Raw genomic sequence first — 14,805 nt, forward strand, 5'->3', positions numbered from 1 at the left:
CAGTTTGGAAATCTGCCCCTGTGGTTGGTAGGACAAGCAAAAAAATTGCTGCTGTTGGTGAGAAGATGCTTTAGATCTCCTGCTTGGCTCTAGCGGCATTACTGCTCCAAGTGACCCGGTGTGTGGTTTGTGAAGTGCAGTACAAGGAGGTGCAGGTCGTGTGTTCCCTTCACTCACCTGATTTTTCTCCTCTTCCTGCAGGAGGAGGATTGCTGGATGAAGGCCGACCCCAGGACTCTGAGCCAGATGTCAGAGAAAAGTTGGATTTCTTTGTGAGCAGCTCACGCAGCATCCGCAAGTGCCCTTCCCTTTTGTGGCTCCTGGAGGTGCCGAGATCCTCGTTCAGACATGGCATTTAGAAGGACAGAGGGAATGTCCATCATCCAGGCCTTGGCAATGACCGTGGCAGAGATCCCTGTGTTTGTTTACACGACGTTTGGGCAGGTACAACAAGCAGGAAAAGCTTTTCTGTCGGGTTCCTTGGGTTTTCTCTTTGGGGGTTGTCTGTAGAGAGAGAAGAGTCTGTGTTAGTTTTGAGGGACAGAGGCATGACGGGGTGATGCTGGGGGGGATCGGGGCAGTTTGAGGGTTTGTAAGAATCGCATGGAGAGTTTGGGGTGGTGGGAGAGAGCTGCTCAGGGTGGGCTTGGTGCAGGGAGAGGGGAGAGAAGGGCTTCCCACATCCCTTCCCGGGAGAACGCACAGGCTCAACCTGTCTCTTCTTCAAAGGCACTAAAAAAAGACTTTTGTTTTAAAGATGATTAATACATTTCCCACTTGTAGTAACGCAACACTTGGGGTAATAAAGCTCAGCTACATACCAGGGTTTAAGAATTGAATTTGGGTAACCTGGATTGCATCTGTTATGGGCCGCGTGCAGATTTTTGCAGGGTGTTTTGGCAATGAGAATTGAGACCAAGTTCTCCAGATTCTGTCAAAATGATGCTCTGCAGTTTCTCTGCTGCTAAGTCTTAGTTGTGTAGCAGGGGCTGTGTTTTGTAGGTGGGAGGGGGAATGCCAAGGTGTCTTATGTTTAAGACTGCTTATGAAAAAAAAAAAAAAGAGGGTGGTGGAATTGTTTTTTCATTGTTGCTCTTTCATATCTTTTGTGTTTAAAGTCTGTCTTCTCTCAGCTGCGGCTCTCTCCAGGCCTGCGTAAGGTGCTGTTTGCTACAGCTCTCGGGACAGTTGCGTTGGCTCTTGCAGCTCATCAGCTGAAGCGTCGTCGTCGTCGAAAGAAGCAGATTGCTCCGGAGAAGTCCGGCTTTAAGCCTGGAGGGATCACAGTGCCCATCTTGCCAACCAGAAGGGTCTCCTCCGTGAAGAAAGGTTGGCCTTGCAAAAAGGGAAAATCCCCAAAAGCTTTTCGTGAGGGAGCAAAGAGGGTGTTCAGGGAGCGATGGGAAGTTCCTGACAGCTGAGGGGAGAGGAGAGCAAAGCCATTTGTGTAGTGCATCGATGCAGAATGAAATTAGAAGCCTGAAGCACAGTGCCATGAACACAGGGTTAGCAGAGGAAAGGGAGAGACCCTGAGCTTAAAGCCCTTGCGAGAAAAAAGTGACACTGAGGTTTTCACCAAGGTTTGCAGTTCCCATCCCCCTCCTACAGAAAGACTGTGGACCCGTTGCGCCATGCTTCCCCCGATAATAACGGCCTGGGGCAGACGGTGACCTGGTTGCGTATTGATCTCGGTGATGCCAATATGACGCCTGACCCGGGGGTCCCGTGCGCAGCCGCGTTGGCGAGGCTGGGCGGTGGAGAGGAGGGTGGCCTGGGCCAGGCTGGGGAGTCAGAAGTGTCTGTCCAGCTCTGCGGTGGCTCCTGGACCGTGGGCAAGAAGCTCTGCGGTGGCTCCTGGACCGTGGGCACCTTCTTCACCTGCTTGTATTGATTTTTGGGGTAAGACTGACTGACGTCCTCAGCAAAGCACTTTAGGGACTAAGCATTTGTGTTGTGAAACATATGAAAATCTTTAAGCATTTTTAATAATAACCAAGGGAGTGATGTCCATGCCCTGCCTGGCCTGAGGGAAGCTGGAGGAGTTCTTCCTTGATGCTTTCCACTTGTGCTTGCCTCCTGCCATCCATAAGTGGTGAATAAATACTCATTCCTCAGCCTCAGATCCCCACTGATACCACCTTTCTTAGTGCCTCAGAGCAAAACAGAGCATACAGGAGATCCGTGACTCATTTCTAGGTATTGGATGCTGCTTTGCCCATCCGCAGTCACACCTGACAGGGCGATGTTCCCCTCCCTATTCACAGCTGCAGTGAACCTGGCCTAAAATCCTGTTTTTGTTTGACCTTCCCAACTGCAGGATACTCCAGCAAGAGAGTCCAGAGTCCTGGTAGCAAGAGCAATGACACGCTCAGTGGGATTTCCTCCATCGAGCCCAGCAAACATTCCAGTTCCTCCCACAGCCTCGCCTCGGTAAGGACCTTCTTGGCTGGGCTGGAAGAATCAGCGCTGGGAGATAGGAGTGCACCTACCTGTAACAAGATCACCGAGTCCTTGGGCTTGCACTGGCTGATGGATAAAGCCAAAGCTTTTGGAGCAGAACAGGTTACAGCGTAATTGTAGGGCGTGTTCTGATATTAACTTTGCAGTGACTGTCTGGAGTTGCCTGCATGAAATCAGAGCAGCATTTTCCCGGGGCCAAGAGCCCCAGGGTACATCCCACTTCTTTGGCCAACGAGGGGCTGCAGGAGGGACTTGCGTGTGGGACATGGCCATGATTCCTCGGGGCTGTCTGTGACCCCCTCGAGAACAAGGCTGGGTTGTTGTTGGGTCTCACAGCAACTGGGAGCTTGTTTGCTTCCCTCCGTGGTGGGGCTTTGGGTGGCCCCGCAGCCCCTGTGCCAGTACAGCCCTCCTTTGCTGGGGCTGCTCACAGGTTGCTTGGTTGTAAAAACCAAGTTAACTACCAAAATCTGATAGTTCTGTTCGGGAAACAGTGCAGGTCGAGAACACAGCCTAGTCATTCTACCTCCTCCAAAGCCAAAAGCAGCCTATAAATACAGGTAATTCAGGCTTAACCAGGCAGGAGAAGCCATCACTGCTTATATCCACCTCTTGTGAGACCAAGCGCAGAAGCGCCGGGGAGCGTTTGTGGCTTCAAGACCTGTTTTACATCCCCACTGCTCAAAGCCTCGTGTAGTGCTGTTGGAGCAGTGGGCGGCACAAGCGAACCTCTGCAGCTTCGTGCACTGCGACTTACTGCAAAACACCCCCTTGGCATCACCCGCCTGGGCTCGGTGGCTGGTTAGCAATGCTGGGACAAGAAGAGGGAAAAATCACCCCTTCGAAGGGAGCTGTCGGCCACCAACACCCTACAGTATGTGCAGGCATTGCTGTATTTTAGCTTGTCCTGTACGGTTAAAGCACCAGAAAGTTGCCAGAAATCTGTGCTGGCCAAAGTGTGTCTCCAGCAGGCGGCAGTGCCGGCACGGCGCTGGGCGTGCAGCCCTGCACCAGTATTCCCCTGGGGTTACTGGGATACGATGGGATGTGTCAGTGAGGACCAAGGGGTGTCCAGCTCTGGCCTCCCTCCCCCTGCAGGGACTCTCACGTCCATTTAATTCCCCCGCGGCTTCTCCCTTCCCACAGATGCTGTCTGGGTTTTGTATCGCTGAAGTCTGTTTCTCTTTAGATAAAAAACTATCTAAGTTCCTTTTTCCGCTGCTGGTGCATGGGTGGGGATATCCACACGGAGAGGCATCTGTTCCCGTACCCCCTTCATTGTGTGGGAGCTGAGCGTCTGTGACACCGTACTCACTGCTTTCATGTTACTTGATGGGAAAACAGCTCATCCTTCGCACAGCTGCAGTTTCTGCCTGCTCTCTCGTCTGCTTCCTGGGGCTCTTTGCCATCTAGTAAATAAGTCAGCAGCAGTGAACTGATGATTTGCAGTTCTGGATCTCAAGGTGATTTATTAACAACTCCACAGAGATTAATCAATGGAGGCAGGGCAAGAATTCATCTGTCAGATGATTATTGTAGCTTTTTTCTAGTATCAGGCTCACATTTGGACATCCTTCTCTAAGCCATTTGAAAACACTGGTCGTTGCTAGTGTTTGAACCCAGCACTTTATTGGGTCAGACTTTAAGACACGTTTATGCGCTAGTGTGAAATTGGAGAAAGCTGACAGTTTGCCGTGTGGATCTTAGTGCCCAGCCCTCCCAGGAGAAGGTTTGGTTACAAAGAGAAGAGCGAGGATCCCCCTGGCCAAAGTCCTCAGCTGTATTTTTGCTGGTAATCTGTTCCTTCGTTTGGACTGTGGTCGCTTCTGCCCACTTCCAGTGTTTTTTGTGCGGACAGCTGCGGCTGACATGAACTTTCTATCAAAATCCTTGTGCCTTTGTAGCGATTGCTTTGGAGCGTTCTCGGGCTGTCCCCTCCATCAGTGCTCTCCTGCTAGTGCTCACCGTTGTACAGCTTGCCGTTTCCTAGTGAAGCGTCAGTGTAGATTGGTTTGGAAGGTATTTTCCACACAACTTTCTGTCCTTTCAAAGACATGGCTGTGGTGCTGGGTGGAGAAGGGGAGGACTTCTCACCTCGCCTCCCCTCTCAGCATCGTACAGCTCTCGGCAGTTGACAGCGTAGCATAAACCCAAGTGGGAGGGAGCCAGTAACCCTTGATACCTTCCCCTTCCCAGGCCAGGGAGTACCAGTAAGGGGGAGCACAAGGGCAAACGTGGGGAAGGGAGATGGCTTATCTGGTGGTGGTGTTTGTGTGGTCTTAACGCTGCTACCATGGGAGAGAATTCAAAAGGTATTTGCTGCTTTCTGCTGCTTTCCTACAGATGGTAGCAGTCAACTCTTCGAGTCCAACACCAGCGTCAGCAGGGATGTGGGAGGCCCAGGCAATGGGGGATGCTGGAGCCATTGGTGATTCCAGTGCAGAAAGCCTCTACGTTCAAGGTAAACAAGCACAAGGGTAACATCACCCTGGGGGGGTTGTTTATCACTGTGAGAGCAAAAACAGGGTGTAAATTGACATAGAGCATCAGCAGCTCAATGTAGAGCTCTAATAGGAAGCGCTCTCCCACTCTTGACTCAAACTCAGTCACTTGTTAGTTATAGAAATCCCATCTTCTTCTCCTGAAGAAACATTTCACTGTTTTCTCAGTGAATAATTTACTTCCAAAATACTGTTCTTTGAGCAACAGGCTCACCTTGTGTGGAGAACAGTATTTTGGAAGTAACACGGTTGATGTTTTAACCGGTTTGGGGATGTCCTCCTTAACTTCTCATCCAAATTCTTAATCTAAGAAGTAGAATACATTTGTTCTTTCTTATCAGTTGGGGAGAGGCTTCCCTCTTCACTGGATTGTCTGAGTGAGCAAAGGCTCATGCTGTATCGCTTTGTTCCTAAGTGGCCTGGGACTGTCACAGCCTGTATTTGGTTGCACTGGCAGGCATGGAGCTGTTTGAGGAGGCCCTGCAGAAGTGGGAGCAGGCGTTGACCATCAGGCAGAGGGACAATGCTAGTACCAGCACCCCCGTGCCCTGGGACAGCAAGAAACGGCAAGAGAGCATGTCTGAGAACATCCCCGAGGTAGGTCCCCCCTTTTTCCTTGCGTTTGCCAGCTGGAGGAACATGCTGAAAGACCAGCCCTGGTGCTGGAAGCAGTAATTAGGAGGTTAAAAGAAGAGCAAATTAAGGGCAGAGTTGGGCCAGACTCTGTTTAAGAGCTGTCTATATCTGTGGCTTCCTTATGCAATGCGAGTGGGTGTTTTTAATTTCTTTTTCTTTTTAATAAGTCTCGCCCCCTCGTTCCCCAGCTTTTCTGCCCACCTTCCAGCATCATGTCAGTCACTGTCATGCGAGTCCTCCAGCAGCAGAGGCTGCGGTAGGAAAAGACTGTAACAAATACAGCACCGGAGAGAAAGAAATAGCTTTTTGCTTGGCAGTGTTGTGTCTGTAACTTTTTAACACATTTGAAAGTGGAGATCTTGATGGTCACTATCACTTCCTAGGAAGCTGGGTGGAGAAGCAGAGGCTGGCTGCCTGCATGTATTAATGAGTCAAGTGAAGTGGTAACTCGGTAGGAGCTAAGTATGCCCCTGCTCACTGAGCAAGTGGGTCAGGGGGATGTGTAACTCGTTTTGCATATGGCTACAGAAACAAGTATTATAGGACAACGCCTTGTTGTCTTGGACTTGAGGACTATGCAGGGAAGACCTCTGACAAGAGGAGATCCAAACTAGAAAGGCTCAGTGTCAATCATGAAGCTAAAGAGAGCAGCTGTAGCTCAGGACTGTGAAAAGAGCTAAACTCCCAACTCTCCAGGAGTTCTCGCTGGCAAAAAGTGTTCCCAGCCTCTTATAAACAGGGCCTGGTGTAGTAAGTATGTGGGATATTTGTCTTTGGTGGTGGATAATATTTATCCAAGTCAAATCTAGATTCTCTTGTTGTCTGTCCTTGAAGAGTCCCATAGTATTTCTAAAACTGACCTAAAAACAGTTGATTCATTATCAAAATAGATTTTGTGCTTCTTGTTAATGCTTCTATCTTCTGGGTGAGATACTCACGCAGACACAGGGGCATGAAGGCAAGATGCTGTGTAAGTCTTATTTTTCTCCCTATTTTTTTTTTTTCCCCCCTATCCTCCTGTGCTGCTTACAGCAAACTTTGCTTATGCCCAGCACCTTAATCCAAGGACTCTTACTCTGTTACCCAGTTCTGGATACTCTGTTGTATTCAACACACGTTTTCTGATGTGATTCCCTCTTGAAATTAGGCTAAAGTCACAAGTCAGGAGAATTAAGTGATCTATAACTCATTAAAATACCTGTTTTTCTGGATGGCACATTAAAGTTCTAAAGCTTTTTCTTCCTTTTTTAACAGGAAAACAAAATTGTAAAGCTAAAAAGCCAGAGGGTTTGAATGGGCTGTGTAGAAGCTTCCCTCCCCTTGTGTTATTAGCTGCATTGTAGAATTAATGAGTCCTCTCTCACTCTTTTTTTTGTTTTGTTTTGTTTTTCTTAAATCATTTAATCTGCAAACTGTAATCACTCTTTTTTTTTGTTTTGTTCTTAAATCATTTAATCTGCAAACTGTAAATCCCATTTTACTGAAAATTTCCTTCCGTATTTGTGCTGTCAATCTGTCTCTGCTCAGTTGGCTAACTAAGGGTGGCATTTATGTGTGTTCAAGGAGGAGTCCCAGAAAAGGGAGTTCGCCGAGAAGCTGGAGTCCCTCTTGCACCGAGCCTACCACCTCCAGGAAGAGTTTGGGTCTTCGCTTCAGTCAGACAGCATGCTGCTGGATCTGGGTATGGGAGCTGGGTTAGAAATGCATTAGAAGACCAGTTTCTTTTCTGATTTTGCATCTTTTCTGTAAGCTAGGCAATGAAGTGGTGACAAAGTGCTGTTTGTGGGGGTGGGAGGGAGAGCACAGTGGCTAAGAGGAGTGGTAGTCCATAAACTCCAATACATGCAACTTCTTCCTCTCCTCCAGAGAAGACTTTAATGCTTCCGTTGACGGATGGGTCATTGCGGCTTCGGACAGATGATGAAGACAGCTCAATTTCCGAGGACTCCTTCTTCTCTGCAGCAGAGGTGACTTAAGTTTCAGCTGTGTGTAGCAGTCCAGCTGCTTGGAGGGGAGCCACAAAGGCAGTGGAGCCAAACACATCTTGGTAGAGGAAGATGATACAACAGGGAGCAACAGCCCCAAGCTGGGAGGTTCATGATGGATGTTAGGAGAAGCTGTTTCATTAGGGGCCTTTCCAACCAGCATTTCCATGTCATCTTCCTATCTACTGTAGAAAACATGCCATAACAGCTAGGAAAGTACTGTAAATCTAATGTAATGTGGCTTGGTTGTGTAAATTTTAGGTGATACTGAGCTGTGTCAGAGCCGAGACAGCTTTGAAACTGTTGGGAAAAGAAATATCTTTGCATGAAATAACTGGCACTGACAAAAGTTTGCTAGCTGAAGAAGGCATACCTTGCTTGTGTGCAGTCTCTGAGTATTTGCAAATATTTAACAAGATCATTTTGTTCTTCCATGCCTCTTGCCACCTCTACAGCTCTTTGACTCTCTCCACTTTGAGGAAATACCATTCCACCTCTCTAAGCCAGTAGCAGCCTATGAAGAAGCTCTGCAGTTAGTGAAAGAAGGGAAAGTTGCGTGCCGGACGCTGAGGTGAAGTGCCAGCTGGAGTTGTGGGTCCTTGTGTCAAGGCTCCTTTGAGCAGTGTGAACACATTATTTGCCTTTGAGCAGCCCTATAACCAGAATAACGCTTTGGGGGCAAAAACTTGCTAGGGAACTAGCCCCAGATTTTAGGGGACACATGTTAAGAAAGAGTAATTGTCCCAGGAAATTAATAATGGGAAATATGACTGTTCTGTGTGGCTGGCTGGCATAGTCCTGTGCTGTAATAGCCTTCGCAGAGGTGGTCTGGTCCCCCAGTGACCTGTACAAAGGGAATGCGGTTGTTACTTCCTCGTAGGCACAGATTGGGAATTATTTTTTTTAGGGGAGCATAGTTGTTAGGAACACAGACATTGGGAGAGCTGAAATTTATGCAATCCTTCCCCTTTCCCTCTAGGACAGAGCTCCTTGGCTGCTACAGCGACCAGGATTTCCTCGCGAAGCTGCATTGCGTCAGGCAGGCCTTCCAGGTGAGAACAGCTCGAGGCTCCTGGGTTCCTGCGGCGTGTTGCTGCCAGCAGCACGTTCTCCTCTGCCCATGCAAGGGTGAAGTCTTTGCCCCTCTAGAGCAAGTAAAAGCAGAAGCAGCAGCAGCCCAAGCTCCCCTTGCTTAACTGTAATCCCGTCCTGATCGATTTGATTTGGAGAGGGAGAGGATCCCCTGGTCGCTGTGCCCAGCTTGAGCGGTGGTTACATGGCCACTGACACTAGTTTAGTTCTGGGAAGTGAAAGTTTGGTAATTTCAGAGCTGCTCAGGAGCTGCTACGCCCACTTAAGAGCTTTTCACTGGGCTGGAGTCAAACCTCTGAAGTGGGGGAGCAAGGTTTCCTTCTCCTTACTGCGATCTGCATCCTAGCAATGTATGTCTAGAGCCTGAACAGCAGCTTTTGTGCCCTGGCCCCACTGCCACGCCGTGGCTCCCGTGCCTCCGTTCTTGCTGATTCCAGTCTTTCAGCCTAATTTTAAACTCGCTTCCTGGAGAGAGCAGTCTTGTTTTCTAGACTCCAGCTTATTAAAGGTTAACGATACTGGTGTATGCAGCATTGCACTGCTTTGTGTCCTGTCCTTTCTTCTCCCAACTCAGAATTCATGTGGGTGTAGGTGTTCACAGGAGACTTCTTGTGTTCCCTTTGCAGGAGCTGCTGGAGGATGAAAGCAATCAACTGTTTTTTGGGGAGGTTGGGAAGCAAATGGTGATAGGACTGATGACAAAAGCTGAAAAGGTAGGAAGTTTGTATAACAACTCAGCTGTGTCTTGTGAGCACAGGGACCACTTGTTCCTCCATCCCAACCCAGAGTTTTTCCAGTGTCTTGGAAGGAGAAAACTTCATCTGTATGCTGGTGACTATTGCAAGAAGTAAAATGCCCGTGCTTTTAATCTTGTTTAACCAAATTCTCTTGAAAGAACCTCTCTGTGCAGCTCTTGTCCACAGTTTGATACTGTGCCTCACTGGAGCAAACAGAGGGTACAGGCTGTGCATCAGCAATGGCATCATCTCAAGGAATATAGGAAATGGAAAAGAGAATCAAACCTTTGCATCGACCGCATACCAGCTCTCAGATCACTGGCTTAGTCACTGGTTATCCCCTAAACAGGGAGATTGTCGCTTGCACAGCGTTAGTCCCTTACTGGCTTGGTTTGCTTACAGGTGTCTCTAGCTACTTCCTTGAAGAAAATGGAGCAACGTGGGTGCTTTGAGTCACAGCTGAACTTGGGGCAATCCACGCCTCCCAGGAACAAATTCTCTCTTTCTGCACAAAGAGTGTTTTGGCGAAGAACTTCAGCCAGTCGCGTGCATTGATGTTGATGTTAGCTCAGAATAGAGTAGTCAAACTTTGGTGAAATGTGCCCGCAACTGTTGTACCTTCTGAAGTGTTTTGTTTCTCTGCTCTCCCAGAATCCCAAAGCTTTTCTGGAAAGCTACGAGGAGATGCTGCATTATGCACTGAAGCAAGAGACCTGGCCGACCACTCAGCAGGAGCTGGAGGGAAGAGGGGTTGGTAAAGACGTTCTCTCTAGAAAGTTGCAGAGGAGTTGGAGGATAATGAATATGTAGGAACAGCCCAGGAGTGAAAGAACTGCTGCTGAAATACGATTATTTTGCAATCGTACGTTGTTGGGGAGGGTGGGGGGAAAACTGGCTGTTGGGGTGTTTAAACTTCATGGCAAACCTTGCCTTCAGCAATGTCAGCAATACTGTGGTTAAAAAAGCCAAACCCAAAACCCCAACTCAAAATCCCAACTTTTTCTAGAGGGCACAAGCTACTGTCCGTAGGTCTGTAAGATTTGTTTGCCTTTTGACCGGGCTTTTCCTGGACACAGGATTAATAAGTCTCTTGGCCAGCCCCTCTCTGGGGGCTGTGAACTGAGTGTACACACTGAGCGTACAGTCCTCCTGCCTTGGTGGCAAACTTCATCTCATTACATTTTGTTGCTTCAAAGCAAAAGAGTAAAGTCTATCTCCTTTTTTTAAACCCGTTTCATTTACAGACTGTTCTGCTCTCTGACAGGTGGTGTGCATGAGTTTCTTTGATATCGTGCTGGACTTCATCCTCATGGATGCTTTTGAGGATCTGGAGAACCCGCCCTCCTCTGTGCTGGCTGTGCTGCGCAACCGATGGCTCTCTGACAGCTTCAAGGAGACGGTACGTTAAACGCTTAATCCTTGTGCTGAGCATGAGATCTCAGTGCCAAGGCTAGGAAAGAGTATAAACTCGGCTGTGCTGGCTGAGCTGAATTTTCTCTTTAGAAATACCATGCTTTCCTGAAGCTCTAAACAACAATCTTCTGGTACATGTAAATTGTTTACAGGAAAGCTTTCCTTAATTTGAAAGCATCTGGTTGGCTCCAATAGACTTATTTCTCTAGCGGCATTTATCAGTGATGCCATGGAGATGTTAAAAGATGACACCGCATATTATCATGAATGAGGATAAGAGGATCAAAATGTAGGGAAGAACAAGTGTGGCTCTTCGCACCTGGCCATTCATTCTGGTGGTACCTCCGCAGACAGTGAGGCTCAAATAGCAGCGCTTTCCTCTAGTCCTGGCCCCCAGCTGCATATTTAAGACTGATTAGTTTCACAGACTGAGAAGAAGATGGTTGGGAGGCACCTTGTAACAGCTGTCTGCTTACAGTCTGCATTCTGGGGTGTTTGGCAGCTGTGTCAGATCATATTAGCGATCTTCAAAAACACTTTGGCTTTTCTGGAATGGATCTGGAGCGGCTAAATCTGCTTCCAGTTCACTTCGATTTTGTCACTAATTTTAGAGTTGTTGGCGCAAAAGGGCCACTGCTTTGATACTTTGATGGCAATGTGTTGGTAAACCTTTTTTTGGTTTGTTTTTGGTTTTTTTTTGAAAAGTAATTCCAGTAACTGATGGTCTCTCTCCGTTAATTGTAGGCTCTAGCAACTGCCTGCTGGTCAGTTCTGAAAGCAAAAAGGAGGCTGCTGATGGTAAGCAAAATTAATTAAAAGGGAAAGAATCTAATGTGTTTGAAGCTGAAAAGATAACACCTAGATCTTGACAAAATACAAAATCTAAGTGGTATAAGACTGAACTGAATCGCATTCTTTGTGATGCTTTAGAGCACTGGAGTCCTGCCGTCATTGCTCCAGTGCCATGCCAGTGTCTTACTGAATCAGTCTGAGTTTATTCTCCCTTTTTCTTAATGTGAGGATTAAAAAGACATCATTGCCTGTCTGGTATTCCCTCTCCCCGCTCACAATACCGTAGGAATGGTCACAGACACCAAGCAACAAGGGGCTGCTCCTGAATTGTAGTTCCCCTGCTGGCAGCGCAATGAATGGCTCATGCGCTTCTCCGCTTCCCAGCGCTGACTGCTGACTAGCTATTACTTGATGCGTTTCCCTTAAATCTGTGGCTTTCTAAAGTATCACAGCAGATGAGTTCATGGACCTGGGGAACAGGAAGCCGCAACTTCACAACCCCAGTTCTGCCACAGGGTCTGTGGCCTCTGGCAAGTTTTCAGCTCCTGTCCCACAACCAGCTGGTACGAGATGGTACAAAGAGAAATGAGAGCGTTGGAAGCCGTATTGGTGCTGTCATGCAGTAGCTCTGTCTTGGATATTTGCATGTCCTTTCCTGGCTTGGTCCGGAGATTATAAATAGAGTCTATAAAGACTGCCTGATGGTTGCCTTTCATTTTCTTCTATTTATTTTCCTCCTGAAATAGTAGTTTAGAAACATGAAGATAGAAAGCTCTAGTCATCCTTCAAGGGATCTGAAAGATAAATGTAATTCTGCAGGAAGAGATGTTCTTAAGTAGCTTTTAACTTCAGTTACTGAAGCACGGTGCTTTCTGGCATGGAATTTGATATGGAATAAGCTGGTAATTCTGTCTGAGAACCAAGACTGACCAATTCTTCCCTTCCCTGTGTCAGGTACCAGATGGCTTTATCTCTCATTTCTACTCCGTATCGGAGCATGTCAGTCCTGTTCTAGCCTTTGGTTTTCTGGGGCCCAAGCAGCAGCTATCTGAAGTCTGCAGTTTCTTCAAGGTAAGATGGCTTCTCTGTACCGAATCTGTGTGGGACTAATGCTGTCTTCAGGCTTAAAGCTGCAGATGTGTGCTTTTGATGACTGACATGGCATTAAGAAACTTGACTACCTACAAAAGCCTTCTAAAAATCACTGTTTTTTGAGATGTGGATTGCTGAATTCAGGTTGATAAGAATTCCCATCACAATTTACCATAGCTGATAGCAAAAATGTGTGATGAGATCAATTTATACCATCAGTATTGGAAAAGGTTACGGGCGCATATGCTGAAAGAATATGTTGTCTAAGAGTACATGGGATCTTACAAGTTATGTATTTGGTCTTGAAGCCTAAATCCTCTTGATCTCGTAGATAGTATCATGAGAGGCTGTGTTGCATTCATTAAATGTTTGCATGGATATTGCCACGGACATCAGCATTGCTTTCCTGACTTCATGAGCTCTGCTGTCCTGTTCTAGAGGCATGAGGGGATTTAGCCACAAAAGTAATACCCAGCCTGAAGCAGATCTTCGCCCAGGTGGCAGATGTGCAGAATTCCTTATGGGGTCCTCTACTTGCTGCAGTCCAGGCAGCTGGTATTTGCAGGTGAGAGGAAGTCTCTTTACTGTAAACCTTCCTTTTGTCTTTGCAGCACCAGATAGTACAGTATCTGAAGGACATGTTTGATTTGGACAATGTGAGATACACAACAGTGCAGTCACTGGCAGAAGACATTTTGCAGCTGTCGCGGCGGCGCAGTGAGATCCTCTTGGGATACCTGGGCACTGAGACTTCCCCCGAGATGAACGGCACGCTTCCTGGTGAAAATGAGTCGCTGAAGGAGCTCATCTGATGTCAGTCAGGGGAGGAAAACAGTTTTGTACAAGGACCTTTTTCCTCCCAGAGATGGATAAAACTACCTGCAATGCTCAGTGGTGGCAGCAAGGCTATTTCAACACACAGCAACCTGGTGGGACCTTCTGCTTTTTGTAGCCAGTAGTGTTTGCTGGGATGGATCCAGGACCACTTGCCAGCTTATGGTTTGAATTTCTTCTTTGTTCCACCTTCCTGTTTATTATTATTATTATTATTATTTTTAAAACAGTTTTGTACAAGGACCTTTTTCCTCCCAGAGATGGATAAAACTACCTGCAATGCTCAGTGGTGGCAGCAAGGCTATTTCAACACACAGCAACCTGGTGGGACCTTCTGCTTTTTGTAGCCAGTAGTGTTTGCTGGGATGGATCCAGGACCACTTGCCAGCTTATGGTTTGAATTTCTTCTTTGTTCCACCTTACCTTCCTGTATTATTATTATTATTATTTTTAATGTGTCATACAAATCACGAACTGCCTGGGCCCAGATTTTTGCCCAATTCTCTTGAATAGGGCAATATATGTACCCGTTTTGCCTGTGCATTTTCTGGGAGATGATCCCTGATGTTTACGATTGTGTGTGGGAGCAGGAACATCATTGGTAAATTCTCCACTTGACCCTTAGCTTCTTAAGGAGGCTTTGTTTGCTTTGGGATTTTTATTATCGTTCTTTCTCTGCTGTGTTTCTACAGACATTACTGCTGATTTTTACCTTACGTGTTTTAACACATGCAATGTGACTAGCAAAGATTTCTTTCCCAGGGAGGAAGAAAGACTTCTGTAAAGCACTGAAGTAAAATGCAGACTTCCGTAACCAGTCTGAAGCTCTAAGGAAGTTGGTCTGTTGCCTCTGTGTTGGTGCTGTTTGCAGGCCAGATGACGGGCTCTGTGGGGCGGTCATCCTCGCTTAGGAGATTGCTGAGGCCTTGTTTGCCCCTAAGGCAAGCCAGTGTGAGGAAGGGGTGGATTTGCATCCTGCCTGTGCATGCACAAAGTCTTTAACATCCATCGGAGTGCCTTGCTGTATTTCAGAATGAGCCAGCAGCAGTTTTCGCTGGGTAGGAGGTGTGGGGTGTACACAAGCAGAGGGAACCGGTGTAGTGTGGTGCCTATTCCCATTATGCACAAGGCAGTAAGAGGTGTAGATGTTGGATGTGATGTACGAAAGGGGTTATGTGTGCAGGTAGCTGGAGAGCTGGGATCAAGCTGCTAGAGAGGAAACGACTCTTTATAGTCTGTCAATCCGAAGAAACGTAGCATAGT

At 47.4% G+C, this 14,805-nt stretch overlaps 1 protein-coding gene across 1 annotated transcript; it reads left to right on the plus strand.

Annotated features, from left to right (window-relative positions):
- The first annotated feature begins 204 nt into the window (after positions 1-204).
- On the plus strand, positions 205-13,750 carry MIGA2 (mitoguardin 2). The gene is made up of 15 exons (XM_009286910.1): positions 205-444; positions 1,119-1,329; positions 2,318-2,430; positions 4,804-4,921; positions 5,419-5,558; positions 7,161-7,278; positions 7,464-7,564; positions 8,038-8,153; positions 8,562-8,634; positions 9,301-9,387; positions 10,063-10,161; positions 10,676-10,810; positions 11,569-11,622; positions 12,571-12,687; positions 13,320-13,750. Exons 1-15 carry the CDS (start codon positions 349-351, stop codon positions 13,518-13,520), a joined length of 1,779 nt encoding a protein of 592 aa, XP_009285185.1. The 5' UTR covers positions 205-348; the 3' UTR covers positions 13,521-13,750.
- Positions 13,751-14,805: the final 1,055 nt, after the last annotated feature.

Source organism: Aptenodytes forsteri, unplaced genomic scaffold (assembly GCF_000699145.1).
Source record: "Aptenodytes forsteri isolate BGI_AS27 unplaced genomic scaffold, ASM69914v1 Scaffold136, whole genome shotgun sequence".
NCBI lineage: Eukaryota > Metazoa > Chordata > Aves > Sphenisciformes > Spheniscidae > Aptenodytes > Aptenodytes forsteri.

Bases quoted from the DNA above. Each gene is read 5' to 3' on its own strand.
- MIGA2 (XM_009286910.1), top strand. From the start codon at position 349: ATGGCATTTAGAAGGACAGAGGGAATGTCCATCATCCAGGCCTTGGCA. The intron at 1,330-2,317 runs GTTGGCCTTGCA...TCCCAACTGCAG, and splicing joins GGTCTCCTCCGTGAAGAAAG to GATACTCCAGCAAGAGAGTC. The intron at 12,688-13,319 runs GTAAGATGGCTT...TTGTCTTTGCAG, and splicing joins AAGTCTGCAGTTTCTTCAAG to CACCAGATAGTACAGTATCT.